Source organism: Oppia nitens, unplaced genomic scaffold (assembly GCF_028296485.1).
Source record: "Oppia nitens isolate AA-2021 unplaced genomic scaffold, nextdenovo-longstitch-racon4-pilon3 scaffold6_pilon_pilon_pilon, whole genome shotgun sequence".
In the NCBI taxonomy this organism is placed as follows: domain Eukaryota; kingdom Metazoa; phylum Arthropoda; class Arachnida; order Sarcoptiformes; family Oppiidae; genus Oppia; species Oppia nitens.
The window spans coordinates 3,490,666-3,514,861 of record NW_026533250.1 but is presented as its reverse complement, the minus strand read 5'-3'; the positions used below and the strand labels follow the sequence as shown (position 1 = coordinate 3,514,861).

The following is a 24,196-nucleotide window of genomic DNA, read 5'->3' as shown; positions in this document are numbered from 1 at the left end:
TATATTATATCTGTAAATATAGTTTACAAAATGTGACGGATTTAGTGAGACATATATATATATATATCGGTATATCTGTTCACGTTTTACGACACCAATAATAATAATCAAATAAACAAAACACAAAAGCGATTATTGTCTTTAATACAAATATTTATTATCCTATTTAAGTACAACCATTAAAAAATACATTAATTATATATAATTCATAAAAAATGAATATAAATTTTTAAAAGCAATAAATCAGTTATTTTAAAATGAAAAATTAAGCCCTGATTATTATATATATATATATATATATATATAAGAAAGAGAGTAACACTATTATGATCTCCTTAACTAAATTGTTAGTTGAAAATAACACTTGAAATAAAACAATTTTTTTGTCAAACACTGTGTTTAAGTGTAAAAAGTCATTACTGGGTATTAATATGAGTCTTCATATCTTTTTAAAAGTATTTTCAACTAATTTTTAGCTAAAGTGTGGCAAAAAATAGTTGGAACTCAACGCAACTTTTCTTTACATGACTTTTCTCCTAATTAACTACAATATCGACTCTCTCTCTCTCTCTCTCTCTCTCTCTCTCTCTCTCTCTCTCTCTCTCTATTAATATAATTTTATTTATTTCATTTGATGATTGATGTGCAAATGTATTCAAATATGTTTCCCTCTCAAACAAAATAACTCATATATAATTTATATATTTGACTATTTTGTTGCTTTTTTGTTGATTTCTTCAAAATTATTATCAAATAACTTTTATAAAATATATAAATGCTCTTTCAGTGTTTAAATGATTTAATTATTTTGTTTTCTTAAAATTCACAATTAATGGCTAAATTAAATTTAATACTCGTTAAGAATGTATATCAATTTCCAAATGTGTTTTTGTAGTAATGTTTAGTAACGTTTGATGTTTTGCTGTCTAACTCGTTAAGTAAATATAAAAAACAAATGAAATTTATATTAAATCAGTAAATAAGACAAAATAAAAGAAACAAAAATTAAGTGACACTTCATATACACATAAATATCATACATTTAATAATCATTTTTCACAATTAGTGTTTATGTGACTCTTTGAACGACAACTACAAAAATGACCCGACAGTGTAACGGCATAAGCGATAAGTGATATTATATGCGATTGAATTGAGTTAGAAATTAGTTAATGAGTCCAATGGAGAGAAAGAAAGAGAGAAAGAAAGAAAGATATGAAGGGATGGTATAACAGTATGAGATGCAACACATATAATAAAATTAAGTGAACAAATGGTTAAGTGTTTGAGTGTTTCGTTTGATACATTGCTATCAATTGGATACTACTATCACTTAATGGCAATGTGTTTGAGATGGACAGTCGTCCATCATATGAAAAATGGTTACAAACAAAACAAACAACACTTTAGATATACAATATATTTGTGACACAATTTATTTAAGTGTTAGTCGTTTTTAATAATAATACAAGAAATCAAAATACTCTATTATATTATATTTAGATCTTATCGTTACATAGTCTGCTAGAAAATTATTTATAGACAATAATAAAAAACAAAAATTATATATCTATATATTGCTACTACAATATTAGTTTATATAATTATACATTTTTTAAAAGTTATCGTAAAATAATAATTTTGTTTACTATGATAACATACTGTATACATTTCATACAATGTATAGTTTATTTTTTAAAAAAGCAATAATTTAGAAAATTAATCCTTAAATTGATTGATTTGATACTATAGTTTACAAACAGACAGACAGACAAACAAAGTTAATCAATCAGTTGTCGCAAATGTTTGTTACTCTATATTTTGTTTGACATTTACTGCCATTTATTAAGTTTGAGTTTCAATTAATAAATTATACGTTTTCGGTAACCCTAACGATAACATCTAAATATACGGCAAAACCTTTATTTTTCGAAAAAAAAGTGAAATCAATTTTATCGTATCTGAAAAATAGCCAACAAGTGATAGGCCTTACGAGTTAAGACATGCGATTTAAACACTCAAAAACAGTTTGCTATTTATTTTTTTTAAAAGTCTATTTTGAAAAAAATATGTTTTAAAAGGCAATGTTTTGTGAGAAAATGTTTACCAAACGCTACGAAATTTTGGTTTTTGTTTTTGATAAATTACTTTTGATAAAAAAAAAGTCCACAAAAATAGTTATAAAAGAGTTTATTTGGGTTTATTAAACATATATAACTATTTTAATATTTGTTAATATAAATAATATACTATAGTATATATATATATATATTATATTCACATAAATTTACTATACTTTAGTTATATAGATATTTTTTGGTCTGAGAAAAAGATTAACTTTAGGCTAATAGATAGATACCGGTGCTTACGATATGAGAAGCAGAATTACAGAATAACATTAGAAATATGTATTCAATTTGAAACATTAAAATGTTTCTGTAATTTGATAGGCAAATGAAAATAATGTTTATATTTGAAATAAATAAGCTATGATTTGATGCATATGTCATAAGAGTTTCTCTTATAATATCAAACTAAGTGCCAAATCATACAATATATTCAACAACTATTTATTGATATATTTATATATATGAGTCAAACCCACAAAAGTATCATCTCTTAAGTATTGCTAAAAATATAAAAAGCATTTAAATTAAGACTTCTTATGATTTACAAAAATATTTTGTTATAATAATGTCTTAATACTGTATATTGTAAACTCACTAAGAAATTTGCAAATAATTACAAATTAAAGTGTTTATTATGTATATATTATATTTTTAAATATCCGCTTAATTCAATATTTTAGTAAAATTTATTAATAAAAATAAATATATTTAACTAAATAAACATAATAAAAAGTTCCATTCAATAATATAATATAACTAATTTGTTTGTTTTTTGACAATAAGTTAATCAATGTCTAACAAACTATTATCCATCAAATAATATATTGCTATAAAATATGTGTATTACTTAAGTTAAAAAATACATTAAAGATGTTTTAGATAGAAATAAAGCACATATTATACAAACAATTCAAGGCTTTATACAATATATATATATAGTAATGTGCATTAATAGAAAACAATTTACAGTATAAAATTGTACACAAATCATAGATATAGAGTATATACTGTAAATATGTTGTCTAAGGGGCCCAAAAATTTAAGTTTATGTAATACTGTATACAAACATAATAAACTATTAAATAATAAAATATAATAATAGTAATGTTAGTAAAAGTTAATGTTTTATAAAAATTTATATTGAAATGACAATTATCAATAATAGATTATTATAGATAACATTTTGCCCGTCACAATATGCTATTTTTATCAACTATTTTCTAAATCATGCTATTCATACTCACATTTAACGTAAAACTGACACAAATTATATGAACAAAAAACACTTTCAGTCATATAAGAAAAAATTTCAAGAATTAATTTGAAATTGAAATCTATTTTCTATCTGTTATTCATTCATAACATAATTCAAGTAAAATAACAGTTATATAAAAAGTTATATCTATTCCTATTGTCAAATCAACTAGTTTTCCAATATAACTAGTATTATAAAACTTTATTTTTTGTTAACTGTATTTAAAGAAAACAAAATTGTTGAGTTTATTTATAACAATAGGATTTTAAAACTTGTAATAAAATAAATTTGTTTTACTACTAAAATTGATTATGGTTAATTTTTAAAATGTGCTCAAAATACTGAAAATCACTTTTTCAAGTCACTAGAGATCACAATTCTCTTGAAGACTTCAAATGATGAAAATACTCATTTGATACCAAAATTCTAGTATCCGATGTAATAACTGGAGGGTAATTCTTAACAGTGGTGTAAAAGCACTGGTATGTAATATATACCCCAAACTCATTGTCTATTTTCTACTGTATGTATACTTAACTTACTCTATGTATTATATATGTTATTATTATTCTTTTCAGATACTCTCTCTCTCTCTCTCTCTCTCTCTCTCTCTCTCTCTCTCTCTCTCTCTCTCTTTCTCTCTCTCTCTCTCTCTCTTTCTCTCAGCTCTCCAGACAATAACAAGCAATTGGATTAGAGATTAGAGACCGTAGTGTTTACACACTATTCATAAGATATGAAGAAATGTGGAAACGGTGTATATATTTGTGAACGACTATTATCTAGTAATACAAATAGACTAACAGTGGACTCATCGGTGGACGGTATATATTCAACTGTTGGAGTGGTAGTAGTAGTAGTAGTGAATGATGAGCTCATATTTACAAATAAATTACAATAGTGAGTACATCTCTCTCTCTCTCTCTCTCTCTCTCTCTCTCTCTCTCTCTCTCTCTCTCTCTCTCTCTCTCTCTCTGTATTTGTATTTTCACTACTGTTTTCATTATAATTGGCTCTCAATATACAAGAAAAAGTCTTAATATAGCAATACATAGCCAATGGATTCACTGATAGTCGGGCAAAACGGGAACCGACTGCAAGTAATCTTCATTTTTTGTGAGACAAATGAGATTTACATTAGTGTTAATATGAAATTAGCGCTGTTGTTGGTGTTGTTTGCTATTTAACAGTATAGACATGTCATTTGTAACCTACCAGTGCTTATACTATATGGAAAACTTATGTAATTTTTTATCGAGCAATTAATAGAGCGCTAGAGTGGAAACACTAGAGAAAATTGTTTTGTTAGTTACAAATCAATTAAAACAGATATACACTACTATTACTACTACTATACTACTGGTGCTAACTATACACTAAGTAATGACTATATTGTTAAACTAATGTTAATGATGTGTCTCTCCCTCTTTAATGCCCGACCCTCTCAGTCCTGAGACGAGGACTTCATTTATATTAACGGATCAAATGGATTGTACGCTTGATTTTAATTAGCAAAAGAAGTGATAGTAAGTTAGCGTCTAATAGAGTATCTATCGATACGGCAAACGAGTGAACTGTTAGAGAGTGCTAATAGTCTATACCCTTAATAGATAAACCATAAGCTCTCGAGAGTCTCGTTGGGCGCTAAACAACATTAAGGCAAACAAAATAACTGTTCATTCAATGAAAATAACAAACACTGGGTTAACATTAGGAGGTAATTAAGTGAACTAAACTCTATATACAATGACAATGTATTACTGTCCACTTATGCCAACATTTTTTCATCAATTAGTTAAAATAAGTGCTCAAAAATGTGAAAACATACCAATTTTTTGTCACTTTTTTACAGAGTATCGCAAATGTCATTATTCATGAGTTAAGTAATACTAAATTTTATTGTAAGCAAAAGATTTTCTCAAAATTAGTCTTTCATCTCATGTTTCACATGAATGTAATCTTAATTAAATTAGTTGATTAACTTAAAAAATTATATAATTAATTGACTTTAATATATCTCATTAAGAGATATCAATAGTAGTGATTGTCTCAACTAAATAGTTAAGTCGTTTCAAAAATATACCATTCAATTATATTAATTAATCAAAAATAAAAATATTTCACAATTAAATTAATGATTCAAATCGTTTATATACATTCATAATTAATAACAAACTGTATAATAGTTAACTATAGTTTATCAAATATATTGAATTAGCCTTCAAATTGAAGATAATATCTGATACAGTATTTAGGAAGAAAAAGTGGACAAAACAAAAGTTTTTTTTTGAAAAAAATTATTTAATGCTCAATACATTTGTAGAGAAATCTATCTAAAAACTTGATATATGAGTAAAATATAAGAGAAAGAGAGTGTTTCACAACAATTTTATGTAATCTTAGTTTTGGTAACATTAAGTATATATATATTTCAAGTATAACATAAAAAACATATATTGACTCGAGTCGTATGGTTTGACACGAGTCCGGGTCACTGATAGACTATAAATCACACTTCAATATACACACACTGTTTGGTCAACAATAGAGTCGGTTATAAAATATAATAATAATAATAATAATAATAATAAACTTTAAAACACAAAATCATAGCTTCAAATAGTGAGTCTAACAAAGTTTTTTCCGCTTTATTATTTTTATATAGTAGTATTCAATAAGTTTAGTATTTATATACTACTGTACAATATAGAAAACGATACAACAATTTGTTTATAATTTTTTGACGTACAAAATAAAATAACTAAAAAATATTTATATAAAGTTAGGGTAATAAATGTTAATCTCGGATAAGATTTACAAAACAAAAATACAATAATCCATCAATCAATCAATTATTATTATTGAGATTCAAATCGTTTGATAGCGTTTTCAATCATTTTTTCGCTCAAAAGCCACAGTTTAGCGCTCAGATCGTTATTATGGGCCGTTTTGGAGGCTTCACAACGAAAACAGTTATTGAAATACAGACCACCGACTCCTTCCAGTTCGGGTGCTGTGGAACAGTATACCGTAGTGGAAGCTCCCTGTCCCTGTCAGGGCATAACAATATACCATATAATTGTATATATATATATATGTATAGCATGTCATTATTCATAATCAAATATTGGCTTATAACTTATAAGTTATTGACTGACTATTAGATTAGATTCAATTCAGGCATAAATTTAATATATAATATAAGTACTGTATATATATATAAATACAATTTCCAAAATGCTATCGATTTCAATATCTTTTTTTAAAAAATAAATCTTATTTTATATGTAATACCATAAACATTGTATATAAATTTGAAAAACTTACAGAACATTACTTTTTTTAATAATAACAATTTATATATTAATTTTTCAGACAGAAAGTTATTTGATATCAAAATTTTATTATTGCTATAATTATTATCAGAAAACTACTATAAATTAGACATGAAAAATTAAAATTCATAATATATAAATATATACATTTTAACATAAATTAATATTTCCCATAACATACATTTTCATATTCCATGCTATATATCAATATATAAAATTGTTTAGACTAAACAATTTATAAACATTTCTAATATAAAAAACAACTAAAAATCAATAATTGTCGCATCATTTAAAAAAGACATATAAATATCAGATTAAATTATATTTAATGTCAACGATTCGCGACTCTATGTAATATATTTTTGCCGACTGTATAAACAAATTTTCATTAGTCTTTCATTAAAACTTATAAATAATTTTATTAAAAAAAACTACAAAACTAAATATCAAAAGCATGTTATTAAAGAGTTAGAAATATTTTTTATACATTTTCTGAATAACAATAAATTTATATCGGCTACAAAATTGTATATATTTTTTAACAATAATTTTAATCTCAAATGTTTTTAAAAGTCACAAAAAAGATTTATTCGTATAAAAAATATAATAATTTATTCATTTATATTATTGTAGACAACAAACAACTAATTATAATAAATGTAAAATTTAGTGTAAATATTAAATAGACACTACACTAATGAATAATGGCTTTAAATGTGTTTGAAAATAAAATTACTTTTATTACTCTAGAAATGTGAGTGAAATAGAGTTGTTTTTGTGTCTATTATTAGAAAATTGTTATAAACTTTACTTATATTTTATATAAAATGTAATAACTCTAGCATTGAAAGGAAAGAGTGAAATAGACATATAAAATAACTGTTTGGTTATACTGTATATAAAAATATTTATTATAAGAAATAAAAATGTTAGCGATCGTAAAATTTTTTAATTGCTTATAAAATACCATTAAAATAATCTCTGTTTAATAACCGTCTCAAACAAACCGTTATTAATTAGTATTTTTTAAGCCATAAATATAACATTATTTCTATTTATTAAACATAATTTGTATATATCTTATGCCAAATAGGTTTATGATATTGTTATGTAAATACTATCAAAAATATAATCGTTGCAAACTGTTTGACAATATACAGTACATAATAAAAGCATTTTTATTACAGAGTATTTTTGTTTTCAAATTTTATATATTATTTTTAAATAAAAATAAATAACAACAAAAAACTATATAACTTACCAACGATTTAGTAAATGGTCGCACAAATGCAAAGAGTAGTCTCATTAACCACCAATTGCGGGACAGATCTGTGTTAATCATATTTCCCGGATGGCAGGCATTGGATGTTACCCCGTATATCGAGAGTCGGTAATTCAATTCATTTGAAAATAAAACGTTACATAATTTTGTATCATTGTATGCCATCATTGAGACAAAGTTGCGTGAAGTTGGCGGTGAGATCCAGTCCTCGCTAATTGTTTCAATATTTATTGTACTGAATCTATGGCTCTCTGATGACAGGACAACAACCCGTGCCGGTCGCGAGTCAATCAATTTTTGTTGCAATAATTTAGTCAAATAAAAGTGCGACAAATGATTTGTTTGAAATGTTGTCTCATATCCATCAACTGTTAATGAATGGGGTAACGACATTATGCCGGCATTTAGGATCAATATATGCAAAGGTCTATACAAATAATTTAGAGTTAACTACAATATGTTATTTAAATTCATAATAATTTAACAAAACATACAAATCAAGTGACAAGAATTGTTTGGCAAAATTTTGGACACTTTGAAGACTTTGTAGATCGCACTCAAATGCATTGAGCTTTGCTTTCGGCTAAATAACAATTTTAGATAATTTGTCGAAAATTAATGATAATTAAAAAAGTTTTAAATACTAAGTTATACAGTATTTCTCTTAATCTCAATAATGGCTTCATTTGCTTTATCGACACTACGACAGGCCATTATGATGTGTGCCCCGTGTGAGGCCATACTGCGGGCTGTTTCCAATCCAATGCCAGTATTGGCACCGGTTATTAAAACCACTTTACCGGTGAGATCACGTCCGTGTAGAACCTGATCAGCGGTAGTGGACGCATCAAATCGTTGTTTATAATCTCCATCACTATCTGTATCTTCGACAGCAAAAGCCAATCGTGGATCGGTATAAGTCGTCTTTTTGGTCGTATGACTACAATTGTAATTATATTATATTTTATAATTAATATAATTTAATTTTACGGTAATTACTCCATATAGATAACAGTTCCGTCTTCAAGTATTTGCCGACTCCAACCTATGTATACCAACAACAAAAACAAGTTAATTATATGGATCACCAACTGTTCCGACCACCACTTCAACCATTTCTAAATTCAATATACTATATATGCTGTTAATATATATATATATATACTGTTATGTTATTATATGGAAATCAAATGCTCTTTTTGGAGGAACAGTTGGTTTTTTTAAATGTCAATCAATCAAAATGACTGACCAAACGGCAACTCTCCGGTCACGCGCTTTCTTTTGCCGGTCAATGGATGTGTCCATTGGGTTGCCTTCAGTTGATGGCTAACAGACAAATAAAATATAAAACCATAAGATTGGATCAATTAATGTGATTGTAATATACTTTGCAAAATAGACTTTTCCATCTAAAGTGATCCTCTGTTCCCATCTTTTTTAAAACCCGACATATCTTTTAGTTAACTCTAACTTCAAAAGTGATTCATTTGACAATTAAATACCCGTTTGGAAGTTCGTCCTCACTGTCTGTTTCGGGTAACAAACTGGCCATCACTTCGGCTAATAAATGGTTTGCCGACTAAACTATAAAACAATTTATTGGAAAATCATTGGCTTTTAATACATATTATTATTACATAACATGTGTTTACAGACAACATATGTATAGCCAATAGTGAACTCTAGTGTCGATCACATGTTGTGAGAGACTTAAAGTACGGCAATCAGTGATACCATAGAAACCATTGGTTGTCATAGAAAGTGGTTTAAAGGGAAACACATTTCAAATGAAAACAAAATAATTTTTTGACATTTGTTTTGTCATCAGAAGTGTTGTGTCCATCACTTGTCGTCGACAACACCTAAGACTTTGAATCAATTTAGTTCATCGCTATATAGTACTGATGATATCAATGGATCAAATGAATAAATCGATGGCCAGTCAATCGGTCAATCAATCGGTGGTCCATTTGATTGACAATCCGATGGGAAAATTGGATCTATTCATAACCATCAGTGTCTTATGTTATGCAGCACTTCTTTGGTCAATATTCAGGACCTGGTGTTTCGCCAAAAGAAATGGCAAGACTGCCATCGATCTCATGATTATCATTGACTTTATAATGAATACCATTGCTGTCATCGCCAATGTTTTCTTCATTGCCAACGCTTTGGTCGCCGTTTATATCTTTATGATGTTCAAGAAGAAGACAATGATCAGACTCAACAAAGATCAAGAATATTCACTAATTATTTACATTATCGTTGCATTTGTCATGAAATCAATTCATTTGTTATACAAACTTATAACCATTTCAACTGTTAATATATTTTTCATTGATTGGGAAAGACCTAAAAATCAAGAAAAGTCTTCGTTAGTCACTATAACACATCCTAAACATTTGGCTAACGATAGTCCAATTGATGACAAGTTAATGACAAATTCGGGTCAAATAAGGCGAAATTCTGGCCACAGATTAAGTATTAGCGGATCTCTGGGCAGTCCGACATCGAAAGCCGACAAACCGTTGATTGAGTTTCCAAACGTAACCGTCTGGAGGACTAACTTTGTGGCCAATGAATGGATGGAATTATGCGGACGAAGACGTCTCAGTTTAAGTGTTCACATATTACTAGTTATTCTTGTTTTTGACGTATGATTTTAATAATCAATTATTTTTATTAGAAATTTTACTGAATATTATACTTTATATTGATTTTTTTTTTTAAATAGTGGTTTGGTTTGGCAAACGTTGCCATTTGTGAATCGGATAATACCATAACCATTGAAAAATCTGATGAATATGTGCCTCAAGTTACTACCTGTAGGCTAGCTATCGGTACTCTAGTGACCACTATTTTAGCTTTAATAAACATAGTCATCAAGAAATTAGTTTATGAAAATCTAATGCACAATGAATTGCATCAATTTGTTGATTTATGTTCAGTTTGTAATGTAATATAAATCACTTTTTTAATTAACGTTAATATTTTTTATTTATAAATTATTTTTATAAACATTTTTAGATAAGTGTGTTTGTAATGCTATACAAACGTTTTGGTTATTACATTCATGGTTTGGCTGCTAACGGGAAAAGTGATGTTAATATGGTTGAGATGTATGAACTGTTGGAACGGGAGGAGAACGACCTGTGCTCTAAACGTGGTCTTCTGCCAAATTCAGATCACCAAACATTTGAGATGTCACTGCCATTAGCTATTGATGAACATTATCGACGAATTCGTTCAAATTTATCCGGTTTTATCAAAATCACTGACAGAATGCGTTCATTTGGATCGCAAACATCCAAAATTGATATCCAAAAGTTGATTCCAACATATGTTTTGATTAATAAATTTTTGTCCGGTTTTATTGAACACAACTTTAAAGACGTTGATTATATAGTACGGGAAAAGTCGACATTTGAATCTATTTTAGACGCAGAGTTTGGTGATACCAGAGATAAAGGAAACTTTTATAGTGGTATGTGTTTTGATATTAATAATATATTTTATTGTTTTAATTACCGATAATTAATTGTTATTTACAGATAATGGTCATTCATTTGAAGCCGTTCTCTACTATGGTTTAGAGTCTACTTTAATTTGTTTTGAAATACTATTATTTTTGGTAAGCGACATGTGTTATCACAACTTTACTTTTTCAGCTATTTTTACATTTATTATATCAAAGGTATTATTACTACTGTATAATAATTACTGGTATATTACGGGTAATAATAATATTAAAAATTTAATGTGTTTTTATTTTGAAGATTATTTTGAAGATATTTTTAATTGCGAATCGAAAAAATTTAATCCGAAAAGCATTAATCGACTCAAGATTTCTTGTATAAACAAAATAGAAAAATATATAATATTTTGAATAATACTAATTATTGTGTATAAAAAAATGCAATACCGGTAATATTTTTATTTGTATACTATTTTTTAGAAGAGTTTACACTATTTGAGCATGGTTATTTTTGTTGTTCAAAAATTTAATAATTAGCCTGCACTTTGAGATAGTATGTAAAATCTATATTTAAAAGTTAAATTTTTCAACTTTTTTTACGATTTATATATATGAGATATAATATCTCAAAGTACAGATACATTTTAAGTAATAAATAATTGTATTTACAATACTAAAGTTATACATTAGTTTTGCAACTAAAAAACAAATGTTTTGATCTCAAAATATTCACTGATTTTGGCAAAGTTGTATTATATCAATAAATATATTTCTATAATTGATATTTACTATTATTATTACAAAAAATTTTAATTTTAAAGTTACTAGTATATTTTTTATTTGTTAGTTTTTCCAAATAATTTTTATAGTATTATTGGAGGATATGTTTGTTATTTATATAAATACATATAAAATGTATTTATATATGTGTATATTGAAATATATCTACAAACTAACACCACAAAATATATTACAATAACTTTTTTACTTTTATTTATTAGTATTCACTTACTGTACCAATTTTTTTTGTTGTTTTCTAGTCATACCGTATATATACAATATAATTTAGTCATTATATTTATCTAATTAAAATGTATATTATGTTAATATAAATTCATGTTTTACTACATCTATTACTATTTCTAATAATAAAATTATACCGGTATATTTTTAAGATATTTATTTTGAGTATTGTAATTAAAAATAAAACATACTAATTTTATGTAAACATTTATTATTATTATTATATGGTTTGTAGATTAATTTATTCAATAAAAATAAAAGTCAGTATAATTATTTTTAAATGCATATTTTTCCTTAAGTAAATTGTAAATTATAAACACGTATTTTACATGATTTATATATGTTATGCAATAATTGACGAAATTTGCATAACTATTGTCACACACACACACACACACACACACACACACACACACACACACATACAGTGTGTCTATCAGTTCATGTCAATAATGGTTTGGCAGAATAACAGGACTGTTATGTTATTTTGTTCACCCAATTATGGTCGCTATAAGCAGCACAAGGGATGTCAAGTGATGTAAGAGAAGTGCTGAGCGCATGACATCTCCAAGTGATGTGTAATGTTTACACATATAGTTAAGCATCGCTTAGGTATTGCAAAGCGTCGAGCAAATGGAAAACAGGCAGTGAATGGCTTACCAAATGTTAGACAACTATTGCTATCATTTTTAAAACTATTGACTCTTACATACAGCCATTGAAAGGCATTTATCATTTCACGTGTTTATCAATTATATATTACTTTTTAAGCAGTTTTTTCGTTGTATTTTATTAATTAAATTACAATATTTTATCATTTTTATTATTATTTAAATTGTACAAATCTGATAGATTATTATGTTAAAATTAATTCAGAATTAATTTAAGATAAGTATAATACAATTAAAGGATACATTCAAAAGGTATGCGATTTATTTACTTTGATGTTTGTAAGTTAAATCTAATAAACTATAACAATTATTAATTTTAAATTATTAATAAAATATAATTATAAATAAATGATAATTTTATGTTTTATAGTCATTTTTAACAAATTAAAGCATTATAACAATATAAATGTAAATATCATAACATAACATTACTATATTTAACTTAAATATTTATTTAAATTATCGATTTATTATTAACATTATTATTTGAAATATTTAAGAAATTTAATATACTATTAATAGTCAAATTTGTTTACAATTAAAATGTTTAATGTTATAAAAATGTTGAAACATATGCTTAAAATTTAAAGCAAATATATTAAGAATTTGCTCATTTAATCAAAATTAATCTTATATTTACATTTAAATTAGAATTTCACTCAAATTGATTTAAACTATTATTATATAAGATTAAAATTATTGTATTAAAATAAAAGTCATTAAATACACATTAAATTTATAACAGTATTTATAATATATTTTATTTGGAATAAAAAATATAAGATTTTGACTTAATTACCAAAAAACTGAAGGAAACATAGAAATACTATTTAAAATTATAATAATTTAATTTAAATATCAATTTAATTACAAGAAATATTATACAATTGTAGAAAAACTTTAATTACAAATACATAGATCACGAGCAGTAGTATTGTTTTAAGTAACAAATTATTTTTGAATCACAATTTTTAACTCACATTTCAAGAGTTGGCTTTTGTCCAAAAATTAGATCCCAATATAAATCTCTATACTATTATTAAATCCTAGATTTAATTTGTATTTTTGTTGTCTTTGTTTTATTGCATAAACTTAAACGATAGTTAATTGTCTTAATGAGTACATAATCTAAACTATAAATATAGTTTTTGATATTTAATAGTATTTTTTATAGATTTGTATTATTTATTTATATTATAGTTATAAATTTTATTTTATATATTCATAATTAAAATTACTATTAATATTATTTTCTGTTTGTTTGGTTAATCTGTTGCTTATTTTATTAATATTTTTGACTATTTTCTATAATATATGACTATCTTGAATATGTGAATATAAAAAAATTAATAAAAGTACTCTATTAAACAATAAAAAATTATTTTATCTTTTTATTACATTTGACATTAATGTATGCATTTAATTTATATAAAGTACTGTATATAAAAACCTATGCATATATTTTGATTAAACTAAATGACAATTTTTTTAAAAACATAATTTAGATTTTATGTGACACAAGAATATTAATATTTTATATCATATACTAAAATAAAAAATTAGTTGTACCTATATTTTGCGTAAAAAAATATTTAATAGGTATTTTTATTTGTCTTTTATTTGTCGTTTATTTTATTTCAAAAATAGCTAATATTTTAGACTTTTGTTAACATTAAAAAACAGATATTCAATAATCTTTTTAACAAATTTTTCTAATGCTATGCTTGAAAATATTGATTTTATTTGACAATTTTCTTTATATTTTAGATGACAATGTGTAGGTTAAGTGAGGAAAATATTGTAGATAAAAGTTAATTATTTACTAATAGTTATATTATATTTTCTAACATGAATTACATTTTTGTGTTAGCAATCAATTTTAGTTACAATCTTTATACAGTACATAATAAAATCTAAGTTTTTATATAATATAAAGACATTGTTAAATAATTTTTGTCAACATTTTAATATAATACTAATATATTAAATATTAATTTTTTATTTAGCAGAATATTAATACTCCAGTAATTAATAAAAAAAAATCATTAATTAAGCGACTGTATGATTATATGAGTCATTCAATAAATATATTATTTTTTAATTTTTAACTCATTTTAAAGAAGATATATTTGAAGATAAATCATAAAAATGTCTCAAAAAAAGAAAAAGAGACTCTCATTGCACGACACGGAAGCCATAAGTAATAAAAAAATATTTAAACTTATAATAGTATTGTATTTATAATTACAGTTTTATTTATCATTTTCGGTAACATTTAGTGGCAACCAATGGTACTATTGTTCAGAAGTTGTTTGATGGCAGTAGTATTGAGACGACCGCCAGAATATCTGAAGGAAATATCTCTATTGTAGGTCTTAAGAGAAGAGTTGGTCTCATCAGTGGAACAGCTCTTATTGTGGGCACAATGATTGGTAGGGTTTTTAGACACACGTCTCACATAACTTAGAAAACAAATTATTTAATTATTGAAAATTAAATTATTAAATAAATTTCTTTTAATAAACTTATCTATTGTTAAAAAATACTATTATATTTTTATAAAGTCGAGTTAATCGTAACACACAATAGATTTATTATAAGCAGTATTTTAATTGAATTATGTTATTTTCAATAGAGTATTATTATTATATGAAAAAATGTTTAAAAATCAATTTATTTTATTAATTATGTGATTTTAGTGCATTAAATTTTAATAATTACTGGTAATAATATGTTATGTTGTATAGGAAGCGGTATATTTGTGTCACCGAAAGGTGTACTTGAAAGATCTGGATCAGTTGGTCTCAGTCTTCTAGTATGGACCGGATCTGGTCTCATATCTTTATTAGGTATGAATTAATAAAAATAAAATAATTTTAACATTAATTATTGCTAGTATTGCAAAATTAAAAATTATGTAATACTAGTTAAACTGATTAAGTTATATAAAGAAGCTTTAGTTAAATAATAATAATAATAATATGTGTGTAACCCTGTTATGTGACCTACAGGTGCCCTGTGTTACGCAGAATTAGGAACACTGATAACTAAATCCGGTGCCGAATATTCATATATATTGGAGTCGTTTGGAGGCCTTTTGGCATTTCTTTTCTCATGGATCTCAGTATTTGTGTTAAAGCCGGCGATGTTAGCCATCATATGTATGACATTAAGCGAGTATATCGTTCAGCCATTCTTTCCCGATTGTGCTCCCGATTCGTCGGCCGTCAAACTCATTACCATATTTTTTATCGGTTAGTCAACTATTTTTGTTTATAACAAACATTTTTTTTGTTGTGTCATAAAATGTACCGAAAAATTTAGTTCAGCACTCAATCCAATGAGATTTGACTGTTGTCTGAAAATTGTGTTAATTTGAACGTTCAAATCAAGTTAGCGGTACGTCAATGATAGTCACGATTACATAATTGTTTGTTTGTTTTATCATTTTTGATATTTTAGTTACCATAACATTTGTCAACTGCTATAGTGTTAATTTAGCCACTAGTACTCAAAATGTCTTCACGGCTGCCAAACTCTTGGCCATTATCATCATTGTCATCGGCGGTATTGTTAAGTTATGTCAAGGCAATACAGGTCTTATCACTAAAGGTTTTCAGGGATCAAAATTCAAGTTTTCCGACATTGCGACCGCTTTTTATAGTGGTCTTTGGGCTTATGACGGCTGGTATTAATTAAATATTTATATATTATAAAAATAAATAATTGATTTTTTAAATTATTATTATTTAAACAATTTGTTTTTGATTTAGGAATAATCTGAATTACGTTACTGAAGAATTGATTGATCCCTATCGGTATTTATTACACTATAAATATATTATCTAATAAATAAATAAATATATATATATATATATACTATTATAATATATAAACAATTTGTGAAAATGCAATTTAATGATATATTATTATGATTTAATGATATGTTTATAGGAACCTCCCGCTGGCCATTATATGTGGTATTCCTATGGTTACAATTTGCTATGTTCTCGTCAATATCTCATATATGGTATAAAATAAATAAATATATTTATATATAATGTAATAATATATATAAATAATTATTTTTTATTTTTCTTTAATGAATATTTAATTTGTTAATAACTAGACTGTTATGACAACTGATGAAATACTGGCATCAGATGCTGTCGCTGTGGTATAGATTTTATATGAATTTTAGAGCATTTATCTTTTAAATACTTAATGATCTAATATATTTGAAGGAATCCATTTAATATTTATTTATTATTAATTTTTTAACATTATTATAGACATGGGGTAGTCATGTGCTGGGAGTGGCGGCCATAATAATGCCCATATCTGTAGCACTGTCATCATTTGGTGCCGGAAATGGATCATGTTTTACAAGTGGAAGGTATTTAATATATTATTTAGAAATTAACACTATTTTTGGTGCCATATATTATGATTAAGGTTGGCATTTGTTGCGGCCCGAGAGGGACACCTAATAGATGTGTTGTCATACATTGATATGGATCGATACACTCCATCGACAGCTCTTATATTTAATGCATTCCTTTCAAGTAATATAACTTTTTATATAAAATTATAAACAAAATTAATATTAACAACAAAAAACCAAATTTTATTAAATTATTTAATTAATTAATATTTTCAATTTCAAATGTTTACAGTATTAATGGTGATTCCGGGAAATATTGAAAGTTTAATTGACTTTTTTAGTTTTACTGCCTGGCTATTTTATGGCGCTACCATGATGGCACTTATTGTTTTGAGATATAAGAGTCCATATAAAGATAAATCTAGACCATATAGAGTAAGCCATGTCAATTTAGTTTACAATAAAATTGCATTAATTAACTTTATTTATTAATTAAAATAGCATCTTGATAAATTATTAATTTAATATTTTTTAAATGTATAAAATTATATACTGTATATTACGATTTTCATGTTTTTTAATAACATTTTTATTTGTGATTATTTCTTTTATCCAATCAAATATATTTTATAAATTATAATCAATTAAAGTTCTTAAAATAGGTATAGAGTTTACATATAATACAGCATTTTGTTTTAAAAATAAAATATATGACAAAATTTATGTTAAATAATATAAAAATCCATAAAATTCTGATACATAATATAAAATATATTTATCAACTAATTTATAAATACATATACTTTTTATAATTATAAGATTTATAGAATAACTATATTTAATTAAACTTGAAAGTATGTTTAAATGTTAGAATTATTATATAACTTTAATTAAATAGAGTAATAACTATTATATTTAAACAAAATTTTATTTGTTTTTATAGACTCTGACAGTTATTTTCAGTCAAGTTTTAGCATTATAATTTGAAAAGTCTGATTATAATATGAAAATTAATGTAAATTTTATTAATGATATTTACATTTGTATTATTAACTAAAATCAAATTATTTATAAAAATCTTTTAGTTATTTGTTGTATTATACAAAACATATAATGAATTATTATGATAATAGCAATGCTACAAAAAAACAAATATTATGAAATAGTTATATTGATCAAATTACATTTGTTTTACTAAAATTTATTTGGTTTAAAATTTTAATTTTAATATAAATTATTCATGACTTTTATGAAAAATAAAAATGCAAATATATACAATATATTGATGGATTATATTATTTTTTTCATAAAAAATGAAACTCATTAAAAAGGGATAATATTGTATTATACACACATTTTGTGATTTTAAAAACATTATTCAACTAAATTATTAATATTTTTAAAAAGACTTATATATGAATTATGGTATTATTGTTACAGTATTAAACACTGTGATGATAATTTTTTTTGTTAGAATTTATCACTAATAAATCATAAGTAAATAACATAAGGAAATAATTAATATTCAAAAAATAGAAACAAAAGCCATTTTTAAAACAGTTATTATTAATAATACTAAATATTAATAGAAAAAAATCAATATAAAGATTGCATTTGTTAATAATGTACTTAATATTTGTTATCGAAGTTAATTAAATTTCTATATATATATAATTATTTTTTTTGATTGATAAACAGGTACATCTGAGTGTACCGATCGTTGTATTGTTAATATCGATATATCTGGTAATCGCACCGATAGCAGAACAGCCACAGATTGAGTATCTTTACGCCACTTTGTATATCGTTTCGGGGATACTATTCTACATACCGTTTGTTGTCTATAAGATTAGATTTCCTAATCTAATAAGTGAGTGTTATTTTTTGGGTAAAATAATAATAACATTGCTGTTAATAGTTTATTAATTTATGTTTTTTGTCTCTCTTTCTCTCTTTCTTTCTTTCTTTCTCTTTATTAGATGGTATAACAAAGGTATGTCAGCTATTGTTAAAAGTGGTTCCCTGTGAATATGGACCCGATCCGTGTAATTGATTAATTGATAAAACTGCAAAAACAAATGCCAAATTTTATTAAAATTTAATAATACACTTCTTGAACTGTCCCAATATATTTACTTTAATTACAAATTGATTTATAGATATCAGTGCAGTTAATTTTAACAAAAAAAAATCATTATTTTTATTTATATGACTAATCATATGTGACTTGTTTTTCAGCTAATATTAACAATTTATTAATAATGACAATAATATGTATTTTTCTAAACACAAACATAACTATTATTTAATTATTATTTGTAATAATTAATTTTTAATTAATAATTTATATATAATGTTTGCGGCTTTTATTTGCATACAACGAACAAATTTTTCAAATTACAAAAAAATATAAATATATAATTTGCAATAATAAAATCATTAAAATGTTAATAACTCAAAAAAATAATAATTTATAAATTTTCATATTGTTTAATAATTTGTCTTTTATTTGACTATATTTAGACGAAATTATATTTAGAAAAAATATATTTAATGTAACTTTTATAAAAAAATATAGAGAAATTAGAATATAAAATCTATTTTACATCTATATAAATAATTTATAATTTAATGCTATAATAATAGAAAAATAATAATAATTATACTTTTAAAATAATAATGTTTTTATCTCACGTTAATATATCGTATATTAATAAATAGTATATAATTTGACATCAGAGATATATAAACTATATAAAATGTTAAACAATATAAACAATTTAGTAAAAATAAAATTTATTTAATATTTTGTTCAAAATATTTGTTATATATCCTTATTAAGAATTTAAATATATGGTATATATTTAATACCAGTATATAAAAATTATTATAAACAATTCTGTTATAAATGTATCATTAATTCAATATACAGTATATGTGTTTGTGAGAGACATTCACTGTAATTGACATAACTGTGCCTATTATGCAACAACAGAGAGGTAGGTATATGTATATCCATTGATATAATACTGAAATAAAATTGAAAACATAGTTTACATTAAGACTGCTGTTTCACATTTTTTCATTCATATTTTTATATGTTATATTATATAAATATAGCTAAGATCTAATTAGTTATCAAATAATCTTATAAAAGTTAATAATTTTAGCAAAAATTATTTAAACATATTAAAATAAACTTATATTTAATATATGAAACAATATGCAATAATTGCCATAATCTTACTTATATTGAAAAACGTTTAGTTTATGTAATTTACTGTATTATATCCACATTTTTTACATATTATGGAAGTGTTTATTAATTACAATGTAAATCAAATATACTCTAACATAATATGTGTATATAATACTGTAGTAAACCTTTTTGACATCATATGAGCTAATGTTTAATGTTGACATCATGTATTGTAATGCTATATAAAAAGCAAATTTCGATCGAAAAATGGTTTCAAATGTTTCTCAAAATAGGTTAGCATTAGTTGCTATTATAATAGTGTAGTCAATAAAAGTCATGAAAAATCGATAATATTTTCAATGAAATACAACCTAAAAATCCATCCCTTATTTGTGTGCGTCAGTAGAGAGTAGAGCACAGAGAGTGAGCATAGGGTCAGACAGACTGAAAGATAGTAAAAACCGATAAAAACAGTTGGGTTTCCACTTCAATACTATAGAGTTAAACTACTAAATCTAATAGCAATAAATTTATAGTCATATAAATAATAATAATTTTATTTATGCTCTACTTTTTGGACTCAATTTTGACATTCATTTGATATCTTAATAGTAAAAAATTATTGTTTGTGTGGTTTTTCCCCTTCAAAAACATTTGATAAGACATCACTTTCTATGAATTGTTAATCAATTGTCAAATAAATCATTCACTCATTATTTTTCACTCATAAATCTCATGTATTACTTCATATATATAACATTTGTGTGATAATGAAAGTTAAACTTTCTCTTTAAAAAAATCTATTCAATTAATAATTGATTTTGATTTGAAAAAAGCAAGTAAATGGCATTTATTAATAATTAAAAGTTATTAATAATATTTACTATTTTATTACTAATGATATAAATTTATAATGTATATGTATTGAAAACAGATAGCATATATAACACCTGTATTTTTTGGTGTTTTACTTTCAACTGTTGGCATAAATACCAATAATCTGTTCGCTAATAGTCGTGTAAACGTATTCATCACCTAAAGGTGTTTCAGCACAAACCTACTCATCATTAACTGACAGTTTGCTGATAAAAAGCAAAACATTTATAATAATTACATTATTTAAATACATCTCAATTGTCATTTAATATTCAAAGTTAAGCTCAAAAGCACAGTCTCTACGACTACATAACAGACTACTCCTTCATTACCGACAAAGTATGAGTAGAGTTGGTTGGGTTTGGAAGAGAGAGAAAGAGAGAGACAGTCGCTAAATATATTTAATGAAAAATTAGTTTTAAAGGGAAGTTAGGTTTTATTTGAATCAAATGCCGGTCGGAAGCAATATCGTCGTCAAAGTCAAAAATATTTGCCTCATTATTGTGATCATTATATCACTAATTATTCAATAATAATATAATTATTATTATAATAATAACTAAACAACGAATTTTCAAATATGACAACAAATTCTTCATCCAATATCGAAGACAAGCCTTCGGTGGACATCAATTGGGAGGAGAAGTCGTCTCCGCGTTTCTTTGGGTCCGAAAAATTTTGGGGATTTAAAGACAACCTTTTTTCTGGACTTTCATCCAAATTAGAGGCCGCACTTCAAGCGGGCTTTGATGTGGCCTTTACTGATAACATTGATAACACTAATAATATCAATGATAATGACATTAAAGACAAAGGTATGGTCACAAGTAACTCTTCGGCGTCTTTCTCAAGAAAATCAAAAGACCGATCCGTTTTTGGTCAGCCAGAGATTAATTACCAAAATCAAAGTCTTCATCGCAATAAAGGACAAAGTTTGGAGTCTTTGGATACTTTGGACAGCGGACAGAGTATGGGAAGTAGTTGTACATCAGTTTCGGAAATCCAATTAAGAAATCTTGAAATACAAGACTCATTCAAATATTATTATAAGACAACTGAATCGTTGGGCATCGGCAGCGGTCAGAGCACAAGTCTCGAGTCCTCTGACGCTGAAGACGATGGTTTCAAACGATGTGATTCACGCCAGTCAGCCAAGTCTTCGGTATCGAGTGTCAGCGGCGACAGTCAATTGGATGAGTCGTATATCTCTTCAAAAATATTTATGAAAAATTTTGTTTCCAAAGTTTTCAGTGAAAGGTATGATTTCTATAATAATTATTATAACAAATTAAACAAAATATTAAAATAAGATAATTGTTTGACAGCAATGCCATCACATTAGAAGAAAAGTCAATATTTGGTGAAATGTGTCGAAAAGAGTTTGGAAGGCTATGGTTTGCCCGGTATATCAATGAACAGGTATTATCATATTAATTAAGTGATAATATATTTGTTAATCATTATTATTATATTAAAACAGAGAGTTCATAATAAGAAAGTTAAAGAAACAACATTTTACAGTTTAGCCCAATATTTTGCAATTGTTTTATTTGAATGCTCGGAATCCGATGACTTTACTCCCGCCAAAACACTAATGAATATGTGTTTTACATATTATCACGAATCCTATACACAATTGTCAGCCCATACCAGCAGCCGATGCCATAAGCAATACCTGTATAACGTGTTAAGAGAACAACCTATTTGGCGATCCCTACGCTTCTGGAACGCGGCCTTCTTCGACGCTCTTCAGTGCGAACGCGCCAATCGGCCCACACCTACACAACACCAACTGATCCGATATAACAGTCAAGAAATGACCGATGAAAACAAGTTTCAACAGAATATTACTTTCGGACAACTCGGGTAACTCTATAGTCTGACATAACATTTAATACACAGAATATTCTTGTTTTTTATTGTCTTTAAAATATTCTTTCAGAGCATTCATTCATAATATGCATTCATTTGGTTTGCCTAAAGAATTGTGTACTGAATTCTTGAGAAAACAGAGCACTATTGCAAACCTACCCCAAGGTATTCATATATTTTTGTTTAATTATTTAATTGAAATTTGCTAATTGTCTAATAATTATTACTAATTTTTTCAGAGCAAATATCAACACTGAGGGAAAACATTGAACACATGTATTCTCACAAATAATCAAATGAATTGGCAATTATTATAATATATATAAATATATTGTTATTTATTGATCTGACATATAATATCTATAATCTGTTATATTAACAGATATCATTAATTTATAGCCTTATTCCTATTGTTTTTATTTAATATAGAGATAGTTTGTTTGAAATATGGGTAACTCTTTATAACCATTATTATGGAAACTACTTATAGAGAGTATATTTTCAACTATCTAATCCATAGTATAATAATAGGTTAGAATTATAATTAATTTTGTTATAAATTTTTATTTAAGTTTGTTAATTAAAAAAAATATTTAATATTTGTTATTATCAACAACAAAATCATAAATATGATACATATTTAAACACAGAAACAATATAACATATAATACATATATATTTTTAAATGATAAAAA

General features: G+C 25.2%; 4 protein-coding genes across 4 annotated transcripts; 3 read left to right on the top strand and 1 right to left on the bottom strand.

Annotated features, from left to right (window-relative positions):
- Positions 1 to 6,171: 6,171 nt before the first annotated feature.
- On the bottom strand, positions 6,172 to 9,670 carry LOC128962593 (WW domain-containing oxidoreductase-like). Its single transcript, XM_054308975.1, has 8 exons — positions 9,504 to 9,670; positions 9,389 to 9,433; positions 9,251 to 9,327; positions 9,001 to 9,046; positions 8,656 to 8,941; positions 8,496 to 8,584; positions 7,981 to 8,428; positions 6,172 to 6,434 (listed from the first exon to the last, which is right to left on the bottom strand). Exons 1-8 carry the CDS (start codon positions 9,551 to 9,553, stop codon positions 6,243 to 6,245), a joined length of 1,233 nt encoding a protein of 410 aa, XP_054164950.1. The 5' UTR covers positions 9,554 to 9,670; the 3' UTR covers positions 6,172 to 6,242.
- Positions 9,671 to 9,770: 100 nt separating this feature from the next.
- LOC128962592 (meckelin-like) lies at positions 9,771 to 11,683 on the top strand (the record flags this gene model as incomplete). Its single annotated transcript, XM_054308974.1, has 4 exons — positions 9,771 to 10,655; positions 10,736 to 10,957; positions 11,029 to 11,485; positions 11,553 to 11,683. Coding segments are annotated over exons 1-4 (1,560 nt in total), but the record flags the coding sequence as incomplete, so codon positions are not given.
- A 1,690-nt stretch (positions 11,684 to 13,373) lies between these two features.
- Positions 13,374 to 19,607, top strand: LOC128962691 (b(0,+)-type amino acid transporter 1-like). The gene is made up of 14 exons (XM_054309092.1): positions 13,374 to 13,422; positions 15,294 to 15,370; positions 15,450 to 15,602; positions 15,918 to 16,019; positions 16,182 to 16,424; positions 16,633 to 16,858; positions 16,944 to 16,988; positions 17,125 to 17,200; positions 17,300 to 17,347; positions 17,463 to 17,566; positions 17,626 to 17,735; positions 17,847 to 17,989; positions 19,253 to 19,424; positions 19,534 to 19,607. Exons 2-14 carry the CDS (start codon positions 15,319 to 15,321, stop codon positions 19,605 to 19,607), a joined length of 1,548 nt encoding a protein of 515 aa, XP_054165067.1. The 5' UTR covers positions 13,374 to 13,422; positions 15,294 to 15,318.
- A 2,194-nt stretch (positions 19,608 to 21,801) lies between these two features.
- Positions 21,802 to 23,804, top strand: LOC128962280 (uncharacterized protein KIAA0513-like). The gene is made up of 5 exons (XM_054308645.1): positions 21,802 to 22,886; positions 22,955 to 23,048; positions 23,110 to 23,495; positions 23,572 to 23,666; positions 23,741 to 23,804. Exons 1-5 carry the CDS (start codon positions 22,210 to 22,212, stop codon positions 23,791 to 23,793), a joined length of 1,305 nt encoding a protein of 434 aa, XP_054164620.1. The 5' UTR covers positions 21,802 to 22,209; the 3' UTR covers positions 23,794 to 23,804.
- Positions 23,805 to 24,196: the final 392 nt, after the last annotated feature.

Excerpts from the sequence above, each read along its gene's own strand:
- LOC128962593 (XM_054308975.1), bottom strand. The coding sequence starts at position 9,553 with ATGGCCAGTTTGTTACCCGAAACAGACAGTGAGGACGAACTTCCAAAC. Across the intron at positions 9,328-9,388 it reads GGAAAAGTCTATTTTGCAAA|CCATCAACTGAAGGCAACCC; the intron begins GTATATTACAAT and ends TTTGTCTGTTAG. Across the intron at positions 9,047-9,250 it reads GACCGGAGAGTTGCCGTTTG|GTTGGAGTCGGCAAATACTT; the intron begins GTCAGTCATTTT and ends TGGTATACATAG.
- LOC128962691 (XM_054309092.1), top strand. The coding sequence starts at position 15,319 with ATGTCTCAAAAAAAGAAAAAGAGACTCTCATTGCACGACACGGAAGCC. Across the intron at positions 16,020-16,181 it reads TGGTCTCATATCTTTATTAG|GTGCCCTGTGTTACGCAGAA; the intron begins GTATGAATTAAT and ends TGTGACCTACAG. Across the intron at positions 16,859-16,943 it reads CTTTGGGCTTATGACGGCTG|GAATAATCTGAATTACGTTA; the intron begins GTATTAATTAAA and ends TTTTTGATTTAG.
- LOC128962280 (XM_054308645.1), top strand. The coding sequence starts at position 22,210 with ATGACAACAAATTCTTCATCCAATATCGAAGACAAGCCTTCGGTGGAC. Across the intron at positions 23,496-23,571 it reads ATTACTTTCGGACAACTCGG|AGCATTCATTCATAATATGC; the intron begins GTAACTCTATAG and ends ATATTCTTTCAG. Across the intron at positions 23,667-23,740 it reads TATTGCAAACCTACCCCAAG|AGCAAATATCAACACTGAGG; the intron begins GTATTCATATAT and ends TAATTTTTTCAG.